Raw genomic sequence first — 22781 nt, 5'->3', positions numbered from 1 at the left:
TAGTGGTTTAATTATCAGTACATTTCAGATATTTTAGTTTTAAGGGTCTTTTACAGGCTGATCTCAAAACCTATGGTGAAATGCCTGTTGGATTCCACACTCAAAATTTTGGAAAATAACCCATTCCTATATTTAGAAATAAACATTCTCACAGAGAGTTAACAGAAGTCTAAAAATCAACTGAAATAAAAGAAGGTAGTCTGTTCCATTAGATTTTTCTGTTTGGATGACTTTATAACAGGATATTATTAACCAAGATATGCTTATACACAATTTTTTATTCAAATGTATGTGCTTATACTTCTAAATATTTTCCATTGTTTAGTTTAAAACTTACTATCAACATTTTGAGTATATCTTTTTTATATACAAAGAAAATTTTAAAAACAATTTTTAAAAATTTCTAAGGAGGAAAATAGGCTAGGTTATGTCTTAAAAGTTAATGGGAGGGAGCAGCTGTAATTGGCCAGTCATATTTAACCACACGATATGAAACACATGTCCACAGTGTGCAGCTGAGTCTCCAGGGAGATGCATGTTCACAGAAGGGACAAAGACAATGATGCTTCTGACTTACAATTTATTTTTAAAAGAAGAAATAGTAGGCCCTTCGACAGGAGAGTAAAGCAGGAAATCTCAAGACAGTAACCACTGTCATATGTGATTGTGGTTGCTATGGCGAATACTTTTTTTTAAATACACAGAAAATAATCACATAAAATTGACATCAATTTCTCCAGTTGTAGTTGAATTCTGACCCTAGCTTATAAGAATATTTTTAATTTTTTTTTTTTTGTACAAGACTAATCTTTACATGCTTGTCCGTGCTCTGTGCTGGTAAAAGAGGTATCCTACGACCAAAATACCTACACTAATTGGCTCGAGCTGGGTCACATATCACTGAACATTCCACAGAGCAAAAGCACACAGAAGAACAGACCATATGCAATACCCACAGGTAACTCCAAACCATTGTAGCCACACCTTACCTGGACACCTAGTAACTCTACAGAGGAAAATGAAGGGTTCCTAAATGCCCAGTAATATGCTGGGTATTTGCACCCAGCTGCAAGTGGGACCTGTAGTTTACTATTCCCATATCCCCTCCCTCTCGCTTCTCACTCCCACCCTCCCTATCCTACCCCTCTATGTGGTCACAAAGCACAGAGCTGATCTCCCTGTGCTACGTAGCTGCTTCCCACTAGCTAGCTATTTTACATTTGGTAGTGTATATATGTCAATGCTATCTCTCACTTCGTCCCAGCTTACCCTTCCCCGTCCGCGTGTCCAAAAGTCCATTCTCTACATCTGCGTTTTTATTCCTTCCTTGCTCCTAGGTTCATAAGAACCACTTTTTCTTTTCTTTTTTTAGATAACATACATATGTGTTAGCATACAGTATTTCTTGTCCTCTTTCTGACTTACTTCACTCTGTATGACAGATTCTAGGTCCATCCACTTCACTACAAATAACTCAATTTCGCTTCTTTTTATGGCTGAGTAATATTCCTTGTGTACACGTGCCACATCTTCTTTATCCATTCATCTCTCGATGGACACCTAGGTTACTTCCATGTCCTGGATATGGTAAATAGTGCTGCAGTGAACACTGTGGTACACGAATCTTTTTGAATTATGGTTTTCTCAGGGTATATGCCCAGTAGTGGGAGTGCTGGGTCATATGGTACTTCTATTTTTAGTTTTTTAAGGAAGCTCCATACTGTTCTCCATAGTGGCTGTATCAATTTACATTCCCACCAACAGGGCAAGAAGGTTCCCTTTTCTCCACACCCTCTCCAGCATTTATTGTTTGTAGATTTTTTGATGATAGCCATTCTGACTGGTGTGCGGTGATACCTCATTGTAGTTTTGATTTGTGTTTCTCTAATGATTAGTGATGTTGAGCATCCTTTTATGTGTTTGTTGGCAATCTGCATAACTTCTTTGGGAAAATGTCTATTTAGACCTTCCACCCATTTTTGGATTGCGTTGTTTGTTTTTTTGATATTGAGCTGCATGACCTGCTTGTATATTTTGGAGATTAATCCTTTGTCAGTTGCTTTCTTTGCAAATACTTTCTATCATTCTGAGGGTTGTAGTTTGTTCTTGTTTATGGTTTCCTTTGCTGTGCAAAACCTTTTAAGTTTCATTAGGTCCCATTTGTTTATTTTTATTTCCATTTCTCTGGGAGGTGGGTCAAAAAGGATCTTGCTGTGATTTATATCATAGAGTGTTCTGTTTCCTCCAGCTGCATTTTTCTTTCTCAAGATTGCTTTGGCTATTCAGGGTCTTTTGTGTTTCCATACAAATTGTGAAATTTTGTTCTAGATCTGTGAAAAGTCCCATTGGTGGTTTGATAGGGATTGCACTGAAACTGTAGATTACTTTGGGTACTATAGTCATTTTCACAATGTTGATTCTTCCAATCCAAGAACATGGTATATGTCTTCATCGTCCTGTGTTCTGGTGGGTGGGGCTGGATCTTGTCTTTCTGGCGGGCAGGGCTGCATCTGGTGGTGTGTTTTGGGGTGTCTGTGAACTTAGTGTGATTTTAGGCTGCCTCTCTGCTAATGGGTGGTGGTTGTGTTCCAGTCTTGCTAGCTGTTTGGCATGGGGCATCCAGCACTGGAGCTTGCTGGCCATTGGGTGGAGTTGGGTCTTAGCATTGAGATGGAGATCTGGGAGAGCTCGTGCCGAATGATATTACATGGAGCCGGGAGGTCTCTGGTGGTCCAATGTCCTGAACTCAGCTCTCGCACCTCAGAGGCTCAGGCCTGACACCCAGCCGGAGCACCAAGACCCTGTCAGCCACACAGCTCAGAAGAGAAGAGAGAAAAAAAGAAAGAAAAAAAATTTAAAGAAAAATTAAATAAAATAATTAAAATAAAAAAATATTAAAATAAAAAAAATTTTTAAGTTACCAAAGAAAAAAAAAAGAAGAGAGCAACCAAACCAATAAACAAATCAACCAATGATAACAAGCGCTAAAAACTATACTAAGATAAACATAAAAATCAGAAACCAGTCAGTCGCAGACAGCAAACCCCAAGTCTACAGTTGCTCCCAAAGTCCACCGCCTCAATTCTGGGTTGATTCGTTGTCTATTCAGGTATTCCACAGATGCAGGGTACCTCAAGTTGACTGTGGTAATTTAATCTGCTGCTCCTGAGGCTGCATGGAGAGATTTCCCTTTCTCTTCTTTGTTCGCACAGCTTCTGGGGTTCAGCTTTGGTTTTGGCCCTGCCTCTGCATGTAGGTTGCTCTCAGGCTTCTGTTCCCACCCAGACAGGCTGGGGTTAAAGCAGCAGCTGATTAGGGGGCTCTGGCTCACTTAGGCTGTGGGGAGGGAGGGGTACGGTAGTTATAATTGGAATGCAGGGCGAGCCTGCCGCAGCAGAGGCCAGCGTGACATGGCAACAGCCTGAGGCGCGCTATGTGTTCTCCCAGGGAAGTTGTCCCTGGATCATGGGACCCTGCGCAGGCTCCCGGGGGCGGGGGCGTGTGGATAGTGACCTGTGCTTTTACACAGGGTTCTTGGTGGCTGCAGCAACAGTGTTTGCGTTTCATGCCCTCTCTGTTGTCCGAGCTGATAGCCATGGCTCACACCCGTCTCTGGAGCTCGTTTAGGGGGCGCTCTGCCTTCTGTGGGAAGACAGGGAAGGAATCCCCTCTCCTCCTGCACCCTGAAACAATGGTCTCTTGCCTCTTAGGCAGGTCCAGAGCTTTTCGCAGACTCCCTCCCGGCTAGCTGTGGTGCGCTAGCCCCCTTCAGGCTGTGTTCATGCAGCCAACCCCAGTCCTCTCCCTGGGATCTGACCTCCAAAGCCCGAGCCTCAGCTCCCAGCCCCCGCCCGCCCCGGCGGGTGAGCAGACAAGCCTCTCAGGCTGGTGAGTGCAGGTCAGCACGGATCCTCTGTGCGGGAATCTCTCTGCTTTGCCCTCTGCACCCCTGTTGCTGTGCTCTCCTCCGTGGCTCCTAAGCTTTCCCCCACTCCCGCCCAAGCCCCCGTCTCCATCTCCCTCCCGGCTAGCTGTGGTGCGCTAGCCCCCTTCAGGCTGTGTTCATGCAGCCAACCCCAGTCCTCTCCCTGGGATCTGACCTCCAAAGCCCGAGCCTCAGCTCCCAGCCCCCGCCCGCCCCGGCGGGTGAGCAGACAAGCCTCTCAGGCTGGTGAGTGCAGGTCAGCACGGATCCTCTGTGCGGGAATCTCTCTGCTTTGCCCTCTGCACCCCTGTTGCTGTGCTCTCCTCCATGGCTCCGAAGCTTTCCCCCACTCTTGCCCAAGCCCCTGTCTCCACCAGTGAAGGGGCTTCCTAGTATGTGGAAACTTTTCCTCCTTCACAGATCCCTCCCAGAAGTGCAGGTCCCGTCCCTATTCCTTTGTCTCTGTTTTTTCTTTTGCCCTACCCAGGTACGTGGGGGAGTTTCTTACCTTTTGGGAGGTCTGAGGTCTTCTGCCAGTATCCAGGAGTGTTCTGTAGGAGTTGTTCCACATGTAGATGTATTTCTCATGTATTTGTGGGGAGGAAGGTGATCTCCACATCTTACTCCTCCTCCTCCCTCTACCCATTCTTAATATTCTCTACCCATTCTTAATATAACATGGTCTCCATCTACTTTACCATCTGGCTTACTGTCTATGTGCTCTACTGCGTCTCCATCCTTCCAAAATACAACAGGTGAGTTCTAGGTACTGACAGTACAGTAAAGCTGCTTATTTCCTCGTTCTAAAAAGTGGTTATCAGTCCTAGCTGCACCTCAGAAGTACCTGTAGCGTTTTATTGTTTTGATATTTTAGTTTTTTTGTTAAATAGAGATGCACAGGCCCTGCTCTGGTCTGCAGAGCCAGCATCTCTACAGGGCTACTGCTATGAGGTACACTTGTGAGGTGAGTTAGCTTGAGCCAAGAGCAGGGTTTATCTCTTAAATCAAGCCTACTGCTCCAACCTGAGGAGGCCTCTTAAGCTCCTGATTCTGCCTTAGAATGCACTTTTCTTTTCCTCTACTTCATGTCATTTGTAATTCTAATGGACTTTCATTCTACAGCTTCATCCAAATTTCTGTAAAACAATGTTGAGCTAGCTAGGGCTGAGACCTAGGCCCTATGCCACACAAGGAGAAATCTTTTCATTGACAGCAATCTGTTATTAAACACCACAGCTGACTGAAATTTAGCAACCACTGCCATTGCCTCTGGTGAGCCTTCTGATTGTACAGGCTAGAAAGCTAAATGCTGCATTTCCTAGAACACCCTGCACCTAGAGTCCTAGGTAAGTGTACTTTCTCACAACTGGGAAGGCAAGAAGTGAGGAGGAGACCATGAGCCTGCTACCTCAGCTATTTCCTCTGGGCAGCACAGCTATGCAGACAAGGGTTTTTTCTACAGCAGCCTTCCAGCATCCAGTCACCAGACTCACAGGTGCTAATAGGTGGCTGCAGTCTCAGTGGTGGCTTTCTAATCCCTGAAGAGCAACAGGGATTGATCTCAATCTGTATTACTGAACTCAGTAGTGCCAACGGCAGCCTCTGGATTCACTACCTTCCTGACTGTAGTAGTAGTAGCTCTATAAGACTCACTTTTGTGGTAGTGTGGGAGTCGTTCCTAGGAGGCCTAGCCTACACAGCCCTCTCCTCCAAACTTTCCACTGGTTTTGTTAATAGCCACACCTCTGACTTAAATCTTTTTATGTTTAAAACGCCTAGAGTAGTTTCTGTCCTCCAATAAACCCCAAATGATATAAGCCTGTAAGTGTGTAACTGTTCAACCCTCGTAACAGAACCATCAGCTAGGTCATACTACATAGTGCCTACAAGGATATCATCAAAGATCTTGTCAAATACTTTCCCCAAATCATAAAACACAATACCCAAACCTAGCAGTTTCCCAATGCTATCAAAAAAGGAAATCACATTATTCTGATATGATTTGTTCCCAGTAACCTATGCTAACTTATAATTCAGGTCTCCTTCCCTAAAGGACTCACGAATGTTCTAGACTTCTGCCCAAGGGGATGTCAGGCTCACCGGCCCACAGTAATGATGTGATTTGGGGGTCAAACCTGGGTCTGTATATTGGGTCCACCACTTACTTGCTATGAAATCTTTGACAAGTCACTTCACATTCCCAAGTCTCCGTTTCCTTAGTGGCAAATGATAGTGACAATGTTACTTTACAGAGTCCTTGTGAGAAGTTAGTGAGATAGTGTATGCAAAGTCCCAAGCACAATGTTTGGCCCATACTAGACACACAATTAATGATAGCTATAACCTGAGAAATTTACCTTTTATTCTCTTTTCTAAAAATAATAAATAAATAAATAAAAATTAACGCTTTCATGCTTACATGGCACTTTCCTCATTTTCTCAAAAACACATCAAACTTCACAAACAGTGGAATACAGTTCTCTCACCTGCAAGTTATCTCAACACATTACTGATCATACTCCTAGCCAGGAGATATCAAATCAGCTGAGTGTTCCCTTACCATTTCCTCACCTTGCCATTCAAATGTCTTGTATTCATGTTTGTGGTATTCTCTTCATTTTGGAGATCATTATTCTCTATAGAACCTCTCTGGCTATCATACTGGATAAAGAGAGATGGAGCAAGGTCTTGGAGGAGGCAGAGAAAGGTACGAGCAAGAGTCTGCCCTGTGAAGGAAGAGACCAGAGCTGCTGGATGGCTCAGTATCTCCACTCCCAGTCCGAGGAAGATCAGGTCTCCTTCACTGCATGAGGGAAGCAGGGCTGGGCTCTCCAGATGCTCCAGCTTCCCAAGTTGTTGGAAGGACAAACTGACATAGCAGGCACGTGGAGATTAGCTGAAACCATGAAACAGAGCTGCTAACCTGACTGGAGAGTGTGGCACTTCCTTAAATACTAACAGAGATAGTTTCCCCTTAGGGTAACTACAGGTACCAATCCAGCTCCAGCTCTGAAAGGCTAGAAAGTTCCACCATAGAAACAGAGCAGATCTGAACAAGATAAAAGGCCCCAGTTTTTTCTTTGCTGAAACAATTGCTCTTCCAGAGTTACCCACAAAGAAATAATCTCTGCTAACTCATCAATTTAATGACAATGGATTCCTGACCTGGTCCTAATCTATTTCTTCAGGATAAAAAATCCTAAATGTTGATTTCCTTAATGACAACCAACCTACTTATACCTCATAATTCCAACTGGCCTAGACTAGTCTGGATAAAGTATAACATATAAGGAAGTAGAGTTCCATGTGTAAATACTGGTTGATGCCAGATTGTGAAAGACCTGGGTTACCAAGCTGAAACCTGGACGTTACATGGGTAATGAGATCCCAGGGAAATGGGAATGGGAAGAAGGGGAGTGGGAGAGAGATGGTAAAAATAATGCCATCATCGCTGAAAATAAGTTTGGAGAGTTCTTCGGACATGCTCTCCAGGTCTATGCCCATTTTGTAAAAAGTAGATCAAATTTTAAATATTTCTTGTCATTTTACTCCAGTTCCCTTCAAAAGCTCTTTTAATAATTTTGCTTCCTAGGCACTTCCCTGGTGGTGCAGTGGTTAAGAATCCCCTTGCCAATGCAGGGGACACGGGTTCGAGCCCTGACCTGGGAAGATCCCACATGCCACAGAGCGACTAAGCCCGTGCACCACAACTACTGAGCCTGCGCTCTAGAGCCCACGAGCCACAACTACTGCAGCCTGCGTGCCTAGAGCCTGTGCCCTGCAACAACGAGAAGCCCGCACACGGCCACAAAGAGCAGCCCCCGCTCGCTGCAACTAGAGAAAGCCCGTGCACAGCAACGAAGACCCAATGCAGCCAAAAAATAAATTAATTTTTTAAAAAAATAATAACTTTGCTTCCTAGAGTCAAATCACCACACTTTTCAGAGGTAAGGAAATCAGGTCTGTAATTTCCAGCTTCACAGATAAAGGTATAAAAAATTATGCAAACATAATTTAAACTGACAAGAATATTAAATCAGGCAACTCTTTTGAAACTCCAAAGGAAAAGGTGATGGAAATCAGTATATTCAGCACTCAGTATAACATTCTAGAGATTTTAGAAAATTAAAAATAATATAATGCTATAATCTTTTAGGGAATAAAAAAAATATATATAAAATCATTTTAAGGAAGAAAAATGCTAAAGACACATTAGCAAATGGGGCTTCCACTAATGTAACATAACCTAAGAGCTCATACCAACGCATCTAAGACGTTTTAAAGAAGATTTAGATCATGAGGAAACACAAAACTAAAACTAAAAGTAATTATGTGGTTTCACAGAAAGTAAGTTCTGCCTCAATAACTTCTTTACACCCTATACTATTGCTATACTACAGTATGACAAAACCTGGGGGGTTACACTAACACCATTTGGTTCGATTTTTGGAAACATGGAAGTCCCACATTATAACAGAATGATGTCTAAATGGCGGAAACTTAAAATACAAGGGAAGTTGTTTCATGGGATTTAAAACTTGCTAAAGCATATAAAACAATCACAGGGGGCTTCCCTGGTGGCGCAGTGGTTGAGAGTCCGCCTGCCGATGCAGGGGACACAGGTTCGTGCCCCGGTCCGGTAAGATCCCACATGCCGCGGAGCAGCTGGGCCCGTGAGCCATGGCCGCTGAGCCTGCGCATCCGGAGCCTGTGCTCCACAACGGGAGAGGCCACAGCAGTGAGAGGCCTGCGTACAGCAAAAGAAAAACAAACAAAAAAAACAACCACAGGGAACTCTACTTAATGCACTGTAGGGTCCTAAACGGAGAGGATATATCTGTATGTATGGCTGATTCATTTTGCTGTGCAGTAGAAGCTAACACAACATTGTAAAGCAACTACAGTCCAATAAAAAATAATTAGAAAAATAAAAATAAAATAAATAAAGCATATAAAGCAACGACATAAACCACTATCTGCTCATTTTAAAAATGAGCTTTTAATAAAATCTCTGTGACCAAAAAAATCATACTTGGGACATAAAATTATGACATAAATTGAATGATTTCTGTGGCTGTCAAAGCTGCAAGTCATTACATGAAATATGTGGAAATCTGTGCTATAATTTTAAAGCATGAGGTCTGATAAATCATTATCACATATCTCTTCCTTGAAATATAACTATCTAACATGAATTCAATTCCATAAATACTCATTTTTAAACCACTGCTTAAATGCTGATGTTCAACTATACTGACTACATGGAAAAAGTTGTTTATGTAGTTTCATAGGAAACTCAGTAGCTCTCTAAAGATAGAACAAAGCACCCAGTGATCTTCTAACTGGTCTGTTAAGAATCATAAAACTTGACTAAAAGAATTTTATCAGCTGCGGAAAAGTGATGCTACATGCTGATGGGAAATGTGTTGTAAATGATCTTATCTGTCTTTCTGATCTGCAAGGCATATGACTTGTACCCTAACACTAGCTAGCTTTGGAGGCCACAAGACCATTCAATGTAGTTGGGTGAGCATGTTATGGATGCAGAAGCCCTATTCTAGTAATATGCCCAGCTAGGAATCCAAGTCTTAGACTGCTTTTCAGGGCAAAGGCTCAAGAAACCTATCAGCGTGGGAGATAAAAAAAATTCACTCCCCTCTCCTCCTTCCCACCCAGGATTAACTATGTGGCAATCTGTTTTCATCTTGTGCTTCTCGGCCCTCTCTTTCAAAGTATACAACCATAATGGGCTATGTATACTAAGAAATGTGAAGAAAGCAACGGCAGTGAGCCAAATGACTTGAAGCTATGAGGTAAGACTTATCAAGCTGACTCACAGGGAGAGTAGCAAAAAGAAAGGGGTAGGCAAAAAGAAAACAAAAATGTCAGAGAGGAAATTCCTACCTATATCCATTTTACCCCTGTTTTTCTTTATAACTTTCTAGGCTCTACAATGCAAGAAGTCATGTATTACAGCTTTTGTGCCATGGAGAAGTAGTTCTGTGTAGTGAAAAACAGCTTTGTGCTTAGACTTTGACATTGACCATAAAGGACTAGAGTGGTAGGGGGAAGAAAAAGGCCAGTAGGTATCAGGAGGTAATTAATCTGCTTTTGCCTATAACTGAAAAATCACAATGTCCTTCATTGTTAACTGCAATCTTAAAGAGCCATATTTATACAAAAAGAAATGCTAGCCTGTGAAAGTATCTCTGTCTTCATCACTCTGTAAGCAACGGAGATCAGAGAGAACGCCTTAATTGTCATTTCAGCCCTGAAGCGCCCCTGGCACTGGGCCTAGCACACGACAAGCAGTAGTAAACATGCACTGAACTGAATTTTCTGCATGAGTATCCCTGTCTCTTGATTCTTCTTTCTAGTGTTTCTTCTTTTCCCACCTTATAGCCCTTATTTCTTCCCTTGGCTTGCTTCCCTCTGTCACTGCAGCTTAACTGATAACTTAGACAACATGAAATAATATTATGTTGTATTATTTGGAACAGAATTTTAGGTTCACGTTTTTAATTGGAAAAGTAAATGTTAGGAACGCTATCTTTTTATCTCAAAAAATACTTCAGAAATTAAATTATGGGTTAGCGTCCTTCAACCGAAAAAAGTTCCATAACACTAAGTTAAAGATGTGCTACTTTCTGCTATATTAAAAGAATTTTTGAAAATTCACTTGTGCCATATTCCTTTCACTGTTAAATAAAGCCAAGAAACAAAATTTTCCACAACTGGCTATAACAAGCAACACAGAACTATCCTGCTTTCTATAGAAGTATACTCTCAAAACAGAAAATTAATATTCAATGGGGGAAAAAAAGCCACATACTTTTCATAGTTCCATCTTCTTCTTCCTCATCCTCACTGTTTATAACCATGGTCCCCAAGTCAGATTCTAACATTGTGCTATTATGTTCAATCATGGTCTGGGCCCCTTCACTCATCGTGCTTGTGGCCCGCATGGTGCCCACGCTTTCCGAGCTAGTCTTCACCATGGTGTGGGAGTCCAGCTCATCTTCATCCTGCAAACAAAACACTGCAGTGAAGGAAGACTTTTCTAACACAGATGGATATCTTACGATACTATGAACATATTATATTTTAATAATGAAAAATACCACTATCACTACTAATTTTAATGTAAGGACATAAATACAGTGTTATCATAAGACCCAAAAGTTATCCAAAATAACCTAGAGCTTTAGGTAATTGAAGCTCAAGCAACAGAAATTGTTTGATGAAATAGCAGGCTGCTAGTTGTTCTTAAAATAAGGATTAAGACAGGAAAATTATTAACAAAGGATATATAACAAAATAAACAAAAGAGAGCACATTAAAGACAGAACATGTTGGCACTATTATAACAGCTTTAACAATGTTTATAACTTTGTACAAAAGCCATTGGCTTTTTAAAAATTATGATAAATATACATAACATAAAATTTACCATTTTAAGCATTTTTCAGTGCACAGTTCTGTGGCATTAAGTACACTCACAGTGTTGTCCAAGTTGTCCAATCATCATCAATATCCTTTTCGAGAAATTTTTCATTATCTCAAACAGAAATTCTGTACCCATCAAAAACTAACTCCTTATTACTTCTTTCACCCAATCCCTGGTAACCTCTATTCTACTTTCTGTTACTATGAACTCACCTATCCTAGGTACCTCATAAAAGTAGAAGCATGTCTTTTGCGTCTTTTGTGTCTGGCTTATTTCACTTAGCATGTTTTCAAGGTTCATCCGTGTTGTACCAGATGTCAGAATCTCATTCCTTTTTAAGACTGAATGATATTCCATTGCATGTACACACACACACACACACACACACACACACACACACACACACACCCCTTTTGTTTACCCATTCATTTGTTAATGGACATTAAGGTGTTTACACCTTTTGGTTATTATGAATAATGTTCTGAACACTGGTATATAAGTATCTACAGACAGATGGTCCCCGACTTATGATGGTCCGACTCAGGATTTTTCAACGTTACAACTGTACAAACGAGATACACATTGAGTAGAAACCGTACTTCGAATTTTGAACTTTTCCTGGGCTAGCAATATGCAGTACGATACTCTCCTGATGCTGGGCAACAGCAGCAAGCTGCAGCTCCGTCAGCCACGTGATCAGGGATGTAAACAACCCATACATTTACAACAATTCTGTACCCATACAACCATTCTGTGTTTCACTTTCAGTATAGTAATCAAGGAATTACGTGAGATTCCACACTGTTATAAAATAGGCTTTGTGTTCGATGATTTTGTCAGACTGTAGGTAAATTTAAGTGTTCTGAGCACATTTAAGGTAGGCTAGACTAAGCTATGTTTTTCGGTAGGTTAGGTGTATTAAATACATTTTCAACTTAACGATATTTTCAACTAAAGATGAGCTTATCGGGACGTAACCCCATCATAATTTAAGGAAGGTCTGTATTTGAGTCCCTGCTTTCAATTCTTTTGGGTGTACGCCTAGAAGTGCAATTTATATCAAATGGTAATTCTCAATTTTGGGGGGAACTGTCAAAACGTTTTCCACATTGGCCACACCATTTTACATTCCAACAGTGTACAGGGTTCCAACTTATCCACATCCTCACCAACACTTGTTATTTTCCCTTTTTTTTTTTCTTTTTGAGAACAGACATCCTAATGGATGTGTGGTATCTCGTTGTGGCTTGGTTTGCATTTCCCTAATAACTAGTGATATTGCGCATCTTTTCATGTGCTTATTGGCCACTTGTGTATTTCTTTGGAGAAATGTCTATTCAAGTCCTTTGCCCATTGTTGTTACAGATTGTTTTTTGTTGTCTTTGAGCTGAAGCAGTTCATTTTATGTTCTGGATATTAATCTCTTATCAGATATATGATTTGCAAATATTTCTCTCCATTCTGTAGGTTGTCTTTTCACTCTCTTGATAGTTTCTTTGATACACAAAAGCTTTTCATTTTGATGAACTCCAACTTATCTATTTTTTCTCTTTTGTTGCCTGTGCTTTTGTTGTCATATCCTAGCCATTGGCTTTTAAATGTAAATTCACAGAAGAATCAAGTCAGTAATGTTAAGTATGAACCAAAAAATACTCTTTAGAATGTTCACCAGAAGATAAACTGGAATAGGGCCATAAAACTAAACTAACAAATTCTGTTTGAGAAACCAAGCAATGTGCTATTTAGAAAAACTTGATCGTGTACTGAAATTAATTTATATCTATTCCACTTGAAGTAGAAACAAACAAACAAAACCTAATTTCTGACAGAGGTCAAAATGCAAATACTGGAAAACAGGAACATCCATGTTGTTCTCAGCTGTTTGATAGCCCTCCTCATCCTCAACCTACAGGATAAATTCAGCATTATATCTCAAAGTCTTCTGCTCTTCTTTCATGAGCTTCTCTTCTTTTAGAAGACTTCTTCATTCTTATGCATTCAACTATCTAATATATTGAGGACTCCCAAATCCTGACATCTTTCTGACTTTACTTACTACTTAAATGCTTAATGATGTTTAAAACTCAACATTCTAAAAAATAAATAAATAAAAAATAAAATAAAATTCAACATTCTCAAACGAGATCATTTCATCCATCTCCTTGGCCCCCTCCAGTCTGCCTCCATCCCCGACAATAACCACTACAAAGCACAGTCATCTTCACTAGCTAACTGAGAGTAAAACTGCAATGTCTTTTGGGGGTTATTTTCTTTCATACCCTATATACTATCAGTCAACAAGTTCTTCTTCAAAAAATTCTCTCTCAGCTCCATCTCTTCTTTTCCATTCCCACTGCTACTGAGTATATTCCTCCTTACCTCATGCCTGAGTTACTGCAGGAAGAGCACCCTGACCTCCTAGAATCAGACAGATGTTAGTTCAAATCCTGGCTCAACTCACTTAGTAGCCTTAAGACCTTTAGGGAACCTATTTAAACTCTCTGAACTTTAGTTTCTTTCATTGGTGTTATGATGATTAAATGAGAAATGGTATGTAAAATGCTTGCATGCTACTAGGAATAAGGTAGTTTCACCCCTTCTTCAAAGTATACATACTATACCAATCTTTCTTGAATACTACTTGTATTATAATATTCTTCTACTGAAGAATCTATAATGGCTCCCAGTTCTTGCCTGCACTGAAAGCTAAACAAAGCTGCCTAGATTTTAATGTCCTCTATGTTATCTTATTTTACATGGCCAGTCCTATTTTCCCATCGTTCACATATCATTCAATAGAGTCAGGCTGACCTCAACTGAGTCTCCAGCTGCCATAAACCCATATGCTCATTAAAGACTTCATCTTTGCTCACATCACATCTTCTTTTCTACCCAGGATGCTCTTTCCTCTCTAATTCATTTTAATTAAATCCTATCTAGTTCCAGATCAAGTATCTATTACCTTTATGGCAAATTCAGTCTTTATTAATTATCCTCTTTTCCAAACTTCTAGAATTTATAAAACCTGCATTACACACTTTTGCATTTAAATTATGATCTCATATTGTAACTGTTTCATAAAATCTTTTATAAGTGTAAGTACCCATGGATAAGACTGCCTTATAGTACTTCTGAATCTACTAAAGTGTTTCATTCAGTAGTCCACACACAGTAAGCATTCATTTATATACTTACTTTATCACAGAATTATAAAACCATGAACCTTTAATAATTCAACCCCTCATTTTATACATAAAAAACCAAGGCCCACAGAAAGTAAGAGACTTCCCCAAGGTACACACCTACTTAAAAGTGAAGCTGGGACTAAGAAACTAGTTCCTTTATTTCTTAACCCATTATCCCAGCAAGTACATATACCTTACTTACATTTAAATTTTGATCTACTTGAATGCTTAAGTTAGAGGTGCAGGTTTACAGTTTTAAAAGCTTATGTCACCAGCTCCTACGCCCAAAGAGTCCCATACAAATTACTTGGTCCATCCTAGTCACAGCCACTGTCTTTTCTTGGACTATTAGAACAGCCTCCTGGCAGTTTTCATTGTTTCCCCTCTTGCCCCCGTTAGTCTCCCACATAACAGGCAGATGGATCCTTTCAAAAGACAAATCACATCATGTTACGCTCCTGCTCAAAACCCTGCTTTTGGCTTCCCATCACACTTACATTAAAGCCCAAAATCTTTATCATGGCCAAATGTGATCTGGCCCAGTAATATCTGCCAATCCTCTCTCCTATCACATTCCTTCTCACTCACCAAGTTCCAGCCAGGCTGGCCTCCTTTGCTATTTCTTGTGCATTCTAAGCATGTTCCTCCTTGGGCTTTTAAGTTGGCTGTTCTCTCAGCCTAGAATGCTCTTCTTTAAGACAGTTTTATTTTTTGCTTAACTCAGGTCTCCACTTAGATGTTAACCTCCTTAGTGATGCTTTTTCTGACCACCATTCCAAAATCGAAGTCCCCATCAATCTTTTATCCTTCTATATCCTTCATAGCCTGTACCTGGTTTTTCTACCAGTATAAGTTTGATAAAGGCAAAGAAACCTTCTTTTTCACAGATGAACCCTCAATGCTTAGAACATCTGGCATATATTAGGTACTTGATAAAAATTTATTTAATAAATGAAGCAATTCATATTTTTACCTAATTCATTCAACAAGCATTTATTGTAAACTTATAATATGTCAAGGAGTGAACCAGGCATTGGAAATACAAAGATGAATAAGAAACGGTTTTGCTCCATCTTTGTTTTTTTAACAAGTCTGAAGTCTAAGAGAAACTGACATGTGAACAATAAATTACAAGGCAATTTGTTAAACGCTGTAAGGAAAGTGTTGCCAGAGTACAATGGGAGTACCAAAAGTACAGCCTCTGACTTCACCTCTGTCAAATGAAGAAAGCCTCACAGAGGACACTGCCCTTAAATTAGGTCTTAAAGGATGAGAAGACTATAACATTTAACGTATATACACAAGTGGGGGTGCTTTATATTAGAACTTCTTTTTTACAGCAGAACTACACTTAGACATCCCTTCTCAGCTTAGACACCCCGAGACTGAATTAGGTGTCATACTTTTGTATTGCTATAGCACCTTGTGCTTATGCCCATCATACACTTATTACACAATTGTCTGTACCCCTGACTTGTCCAGATCTATTAAATAGACTCTAAAAGCTATTATAAGGGCAGTAACCAGATCTTGTTAACAGTTATATACCTGGTATCCAATACAAAGCCTTATTCTCATTACATAATCTATTATATTAATGTTAAAGCCCTCATTATGAGTTAGTGCTAGGGCACAGAATGTTATGCAAGGTTCTACTGTAGAACTTTATTTAAACCGACTAATTATTTAAAACATAGAATGGCTATTAAAGAAACATCGGGAGGGAAAATAATACCGTTAATTAGAATTATTCAATTGATCACTTATCGAATAATGATAAAATAGCTATCATCAATGACTTAGAAGCACTATACCAAGGACTTTTTGTAGGTCACTCCTATTTAATCCTTTTATTAATTCTGTGAGATATTATTGTCCCCGTTGTGTAAATGATGAACCTGCAGTTCCAATGGGTTTAATAATTTGTCCAAGGTCATATAACAGATAAGTCAAAGGGCAAGGATTCTAACCAGGTTGTTTGATTCTAAAGCCCAATATCTAACTTCCAATTGTATAAGGCTTCTAAATTTTAAATTATTTCTCAACTCTAGTTTAATTTATATTACAGGTTAGCTAGAGCATGCTTCATTTTGCTAAGTTAAGAGATGAAGAAACTGACATACACATAAGTAAACTAATTTGCACTTGGTCAAAAAAGCTAATAAAAAAGGTTTTACTCTTTTTAGTAGACTCCACTAAGGAGGGGGGAAAAAGGTTGATTTTCTATCAGTTCTTTTTAAAACTCTACCGCTAAGTTAATACCTTATTTTATCGTGGTTGCAAACCAGTTAATTCCCCAAACATTAAATCTGTTTTTATATGTGTGAGTCATTTATCTCTCATCCTTATAAGATTCAGTGCTGTGACCGTTAAATTTAACAAGAAACACAACATCTGGTTGGTGTGAAATAATACTTTAAAATTTTCTTGTATTCTAGATTAGACTTGGATCTATGCTGGGATAATGAAGCTTGTACCTCCGGATGCACATAACTGGCTTAATCTATAAAATTATAAAAGCACTAAATCAAGTTTGGAAGGGATCGTTTTCACTGCATATTATTTTCACTTACATAGTCACTTTGCTAAAGGATGTTAAACCAATTTACAAATTGACAGTAAAAAAAAAAAAAACAGTAATGAAAAAAATAATGAGCACTCAATTCACTAATGAGAGGGTGGCATCCAAACAGTAATTACTAAAGTATGGAAGGAATGAGAAGTTCTTTTTTATGAAATTAGCAAATCAAACACTAAAAATTTGGTGACGGTTTTGAAAACTTTTCAGTAACACTTTTTACTTCTTTAAATCATTAACTCAAATTATTCTTAATATTTTAGATGATTGTTAAAATTTCCATTTGATACTTTAACATTTTCATAATAAAACAGTTATTTATAATGTTTTTCCAAAGTTATACTTCATTTATATATACTCTGTTACTCCTTACAAGAGAAAAGCAGAAGAAAAACATGTTGATACTTTATAGAAAAAGGTCTGCAGAGCAGATGCTTCCCCACTGTAGAAAGCGGCCAATTCCAGTAAGGAATACAATAGCATTTTCAATCAGTGGTCATCATGTGCCAGGAATGCAAAACAGAGTACTGACGATAATCCAGGTTATGAATCATAAAATCCACATGGAATACAAATATTTGAAAACATCATTAGGAAATCCTACTCCACTGCTAAGACAGATGTATGCTATAACAGTCTGAGAAATAATCAGAGCCTTTGCACTAGGTATCTTTACATTTGCAATATCTACCACCTTAAAGGATTTTCTAAATATTCAGCTACTATCTGATTGATTTAAAGGATATTAACACAAACATTTTAGAAAGCATTTGTCATTTCTAACATTAATGAGATAGACTATGCTTAGATAAATAGGTGTCTTTTTAATTTGAAATATTCTAATTATTTTCTCTTCCTGAAATGATATTAAATACTTCTTTATTACCTATATAATTACATAACAGTACATTATCAATACAGAACAGTGATCTTAGTGACACTGATTCAATTAGACACTCCTATTGGGTATGCATTCTACTACAGCATGAAAAAATTTATTTTTCAGGAAAAAAAATGAATGTTTAAGACACATAAGTGAACCAATTATACAAAAAGTTGCATTATAGTGGTCTAGATATCTGTAAAACGTTTTAGAGGCGCTAATCAGGGATGGCACTGACAGCAAAGAATAATGTAACAAAACGTACTACAAATACAAAACTGAGCTTTCAAGATAGTAAAGGAAATCTCCAAGAGCCCCAAACAACTAGGAACTAGAGTGAGAATAAGCTAAATCTGACCTTAGGGATGCCATAGGGGCATGTGATGATGGGGGTGCGATGGTGATGGGTTATCCATTTTAATGGATAAAGGAAGGCAAGAGTCTTTGGGTTCTCTCCAAAGTAGAACTGAAACTCTTACATAAAATTGGGAATCTTGAGAGTCTACATCCTCAGTGAAAGGACAGACAAGAAAAAAACGTACTCACAGATAAGGGAGATGACATATAAATTTGTCTGCCTCACCTGGGCTATAGGTAAAGATGAGGAATGGATATGGTGGGGGGTTTTCCCTTTAGGATGTACAGACATGGGTTTGGGTTTTCTAACATTACCCACATGGTCTGGGGAACCCCATGCTGAGAAATTAGTCGAATGCAGTCTCAGTATGGAAGCACCCCGGGTGCCTGATGAGAACAAATTAAAATCCACCCTAAAGGGACTCCTACTCAACCTTCAACCCAGAACTCACATCATTCTCAGAGATAAAATTCAACTAAACTTGAGCTTACAAAAAGACAAACAATGAATAAACAAGCTGCCAAGATGGATGGAAAAAAACACAGAATTAAGACTCACTTGCTCCTTAGAATTAAATTACTCCCCTTAGACAGCTGGATCTTTCTAAGATAAAAATTTCTAGGACCAAAATTAGGAAAGAGTAGACAGTGGCACGCTAGATTGTGAAAAACAAGCACGAAGGTAGAAATATTATGGCTGGAAGGGAAAGTGTTAAGTGAGTTGGGCTGCACTAAGGAATGGCCTACAGGTTACAGAGTGCTTTAAACACTGGGAGCCAGCATGCGCTGCTTGGCAGAGTGATGGGAACCTTGCGGACTAAAGGGTGAACTGGAGAAGGAGACTGAAGAAAGAGAGCCTGGAATCAGAAGGTTGTTACTGAAATCTAGATTTGAGGTGATTAGAGTCTGCGCTGACGTCTGGAGCCTGTGCTCCTCAACGGGAGGGGCCGCAGTGGTGAGAGGCCCGTGTACCGCAAAAAAAAAAGAATCCGCGCTGAAAAGGTCCTATACAAACCAGTTTAAATGACAAGTCCAATCTAAAAGAAATCATGAAAGAAGAAACAACATATTCTAGAAACTTTCTGGACATCAAATACAATGAATCAAAAATAACTACAATATTCTGGACCTAAAGAGGCCAAACTGACCCTAAAGAGAAAACTGTAAAAGATTCTAATCTGAGTAGATGAAGACAGAAAATAAAATAGATAATGCCAGTTATTGATAACCAAAAAATGACTTAATGGAATTTGCCACTTTAGCACATGATAAAGGCACTGAATTCTAGTGATTAATTTGTGGGGAAAGAGTCAAATAAGAAGTCAACACAGTCCAGCAGTTAAGAATCCGCCTTCCAACGCAGGGGACGCGGATTTGATCCCTGATCCGGAAACTAAGATCCCACATGCCCGTGCGCTCTAGAGCCCACATGCTGCAACAACTGAGCCTGTGTGCTCTGTGCGCCACAACTAGAGAGAAGCCCACGCCCCGCAATGAAGGATCCCGCATGCCACAACAGACCCCATGTGCCGCAACTAAGACTCAATGCAGCCAAATAAATAAAATGAAATATATATTTAAAAATTATTTTTTAAAAAAAATGAAATCAACATGGCATGTGCAGTGCAACTTCAAGGAAATGAGCATAAAATTGGGGAAACCTGTGGCAGGTTTTACTTTCCTCCCTATGCAGAACTAAATCAGGTCTTGGTGGTTGTGCTCACACGCTAACCTGTGTCAGTAAATAAATTTTAATCATTCTTGAGTTAGAAAAGGCAAAAATCAAAGGGAACTATTGTACATTTGCTTGTATGCCTCACATCATGGATGAGCCCTGTGTACCATTAAACTAAAGGCACTCTCTACTATAGCAAGGTGAAACTACTGATGTGACCCAACAGAGCATTCATTATCTTTAAATTCCACTTCCGAATCTGGTAAAGGATAGCACTTATCCATTGCCTCTGTTCTCAATACATCTGCAGTGTCTACTATTTCTGTGTTACAAGTGAAAGAGCCCACAGCAGAATCAACTGGTTAACTCGGTCGCATTCAGTACCATATTCAACCCAACTGAGCTAAGAACTACTGAGAAAACATCAGAAATATTCCCCTTCAAACTGTCATCCTTAAGCACTGTGGCAAAGTCTGACAGGTTTAAAAAAGTAATATATTGATATCCACCAATTAAATATTACTAAGACTTATAGTATGTGGAAACCTGTACAAAGAATGACCTTCCTTCCCACCGATATAAGTAGGTGTTCCTTCTACTTCACTGCAAAAGCAGCAGAAGAGCTTATACAGCTGCTGTCTTTGACATACCTATCTTTAACTAACAGAAACGTCTGCCTTCATGTATGCTAACCTTCTGCACGCTCATGGGCATGTTTTAAAGTTACATCGAAGCTTTCACGATCTCCGAAAGTCATTAACGACTTGTTCATCAGTACAACAAACCTAAATGGTGAGAAGGATGTGGGCAGGACTTCAGAGGCTCCACGATGCAAGACTGTACAAGTTCCTGGCATTATATTAAAAGCTTCCAAACAAAAGATTATCTTACATCCCCTGTACACAATACTGATATACAATAGAGTAAATTTAAAAAGTAAAAGCAACCTTAACCATGACTTCTCTTTTTTCTCTCTCAGCCAAAAGCATGTCAAAGGATTAACAAAATATAAAGATTATAAAATCAAATATTTTAAAATAAAAATAACACCTTTAAAAACTGTTGTGTTGTTACAAGCAGTTTATAAAAAATCCACAAGAGGGCACCAAAGACAAAAGGCTAGAACAAATTCCATTAATTTGTGATTTACACAGATAAAACAGGTTCATAAAATATTATTTTATTTACTAACATACTATCAATACCTTTCAGAAACAGACCATTGGCCACTGATTTTTTTAAAAAACTGATATATTTTAAAATACTATAGCCACTGCCATGTTATATTTTTATATAAGCAACATTTATGTTTCTTAAGGGACAGACTACATTCAGTAATCTCCCCAGTGACTTGCACATAATAGCAGGAGCTCAGTGAACACTTGTTGATTCCACAAAATTGACAGAAACATACAACAGGAAATATCAAGTATTCGTATCATTGCATTCTAAATTGCTTTCATATAAACAGATTTAGGATTGTATTATCTTATGTTCTTAGAACAAATAGAACTAACAGCTAATTTGTCTTTGAAAATAATTTATTTTTATTAACCTTTCTTTCTCTTACTCCTTTTCTGCTCCATTGTGGTCATGTTTAACAACAAATAGAAACTTTAATATATACTTAACAAAAGAAATCACTTGTACAAACTCAGAAATGATAACATTATAAAATGACTAAGAAATCAGCTTCCAAAACATACAATTTAGAAGGAGACTGCCTGAATCACAATAAAATAACAATATTAATTTTAGCATGCAGTTACATTACTGAAACTCCTGATAACAAAAGACATTCTGGGGCAGAGAAATGCCAAGTCAAGGCAGCAAAAAACAAGCAATTACCCCCAAAACAAAATATTTATCACATGTTTGACTTAAGCATTGCTCCAGAAATACTTCATGTACCAGTATGTACCTTATTATTTTTAAATGCAGGTACTTTCTGTGTTGATGATAATCTTATGGCACTATGCTAAATAATAAGGGGTTAAGTCAGTTAAACCCCATTATAAAGCAATTTTATACACATATTTATTGATTTCATAAATATTGATTAAATATTTATAAGTACCTACTGTGTGCAAAGCAGTGTGCTGAGATACAGTCTTTGTCTTTGAGAAATGTACAGGTTAGTGGAGAAGGTTAGAAAGTAGACATAAATACAGTGAGATAAGCATTGTCACAGAGCTAAACACAGATACCACGGGAGCACAGAGGAGCACTTGCCTGACCAAAGCCTTGGAGGAGTATCATGAAAAGTTCCCCCTTTCCAGAGGAATCAATGGCTGAGATGACTCCTGAAGGATAAGGAGTTACTCAGGCAAATGAGGGTGACCTAAGAAGTGGTCTAGCAGAAGCAGCAACTGATGTTTTTCTTTAGACACTTTTTGAGCAATCTCGCTTTCGCTTAAGGTTTAACCACCAAATGCAGAAAGCCTGCTGATTCTCCAACTGCTTGAGCACTCTCCCTTGGGGTTCAAAACTGCATATCCAGCTGGCTGCCACAAAATGACTTTGATGACCCATGGACACATCAAATTAAATAAGTTCTAAAATGATCTCATCTTACCCAGAAAGTTGCCCCTGTAAAGAGTACTGCTGGAGAATACTTCAGCCACAATATGATAAGCGGTGGAGAGAGAGTATGATGAAGTGAAGACACAAAGGCTCTATTTTATCAAGAAGTCTGGTTATGAATAATTTGTTGTTGATTTCTTCTTTAGTT

At 38.9% G+C, this 22781-nt stretch overlaps 1 protein-coding gene across 1 annotated transcript in view; it reads right to left on the bottom strand.

Moving 5' to 3' along the window:
- STK3 (serine/threonine kinase 3) overlaps positions 1 to 22781 on the bottom strand; it is a 310806-nt gene that overhangs the window by 77346 nt on the left and 210679 nt on the right. Inside the window, exon 9 of the mRNA XM_024756626.1 lies at positions 10758 to 10950. Within this exon, the coding sequence (XP_024612394.1) occupies positions 10758 to 10950 (193 nt within the window). The remainder of the gene's footprint in view (positions 1 to 10757; positions 10951 to 22781) is intronic.

Source organism: Neophocaena asiaeorientalis, unplaced genomic scaffold, assembly GCF_003031525.2.
Source record: "Neophocaena asiaeorientalis asiaeorientalis breed wild unplaced genomic scaffold, Neophocaena_asiaeorientalis_V1.1 scaffold29, whole genome shotgun sequence".
Taxonomy (NCBI): Eukaryota; Metazoa; Chordata; class Mammalia; order Artiodactyla; family Phocoenidae; genus Neophocaena; species Neophocaena asiaeorientalis.
This window is presented reverse-complemented; position numbering and strand designations above follow the sequence as displayed.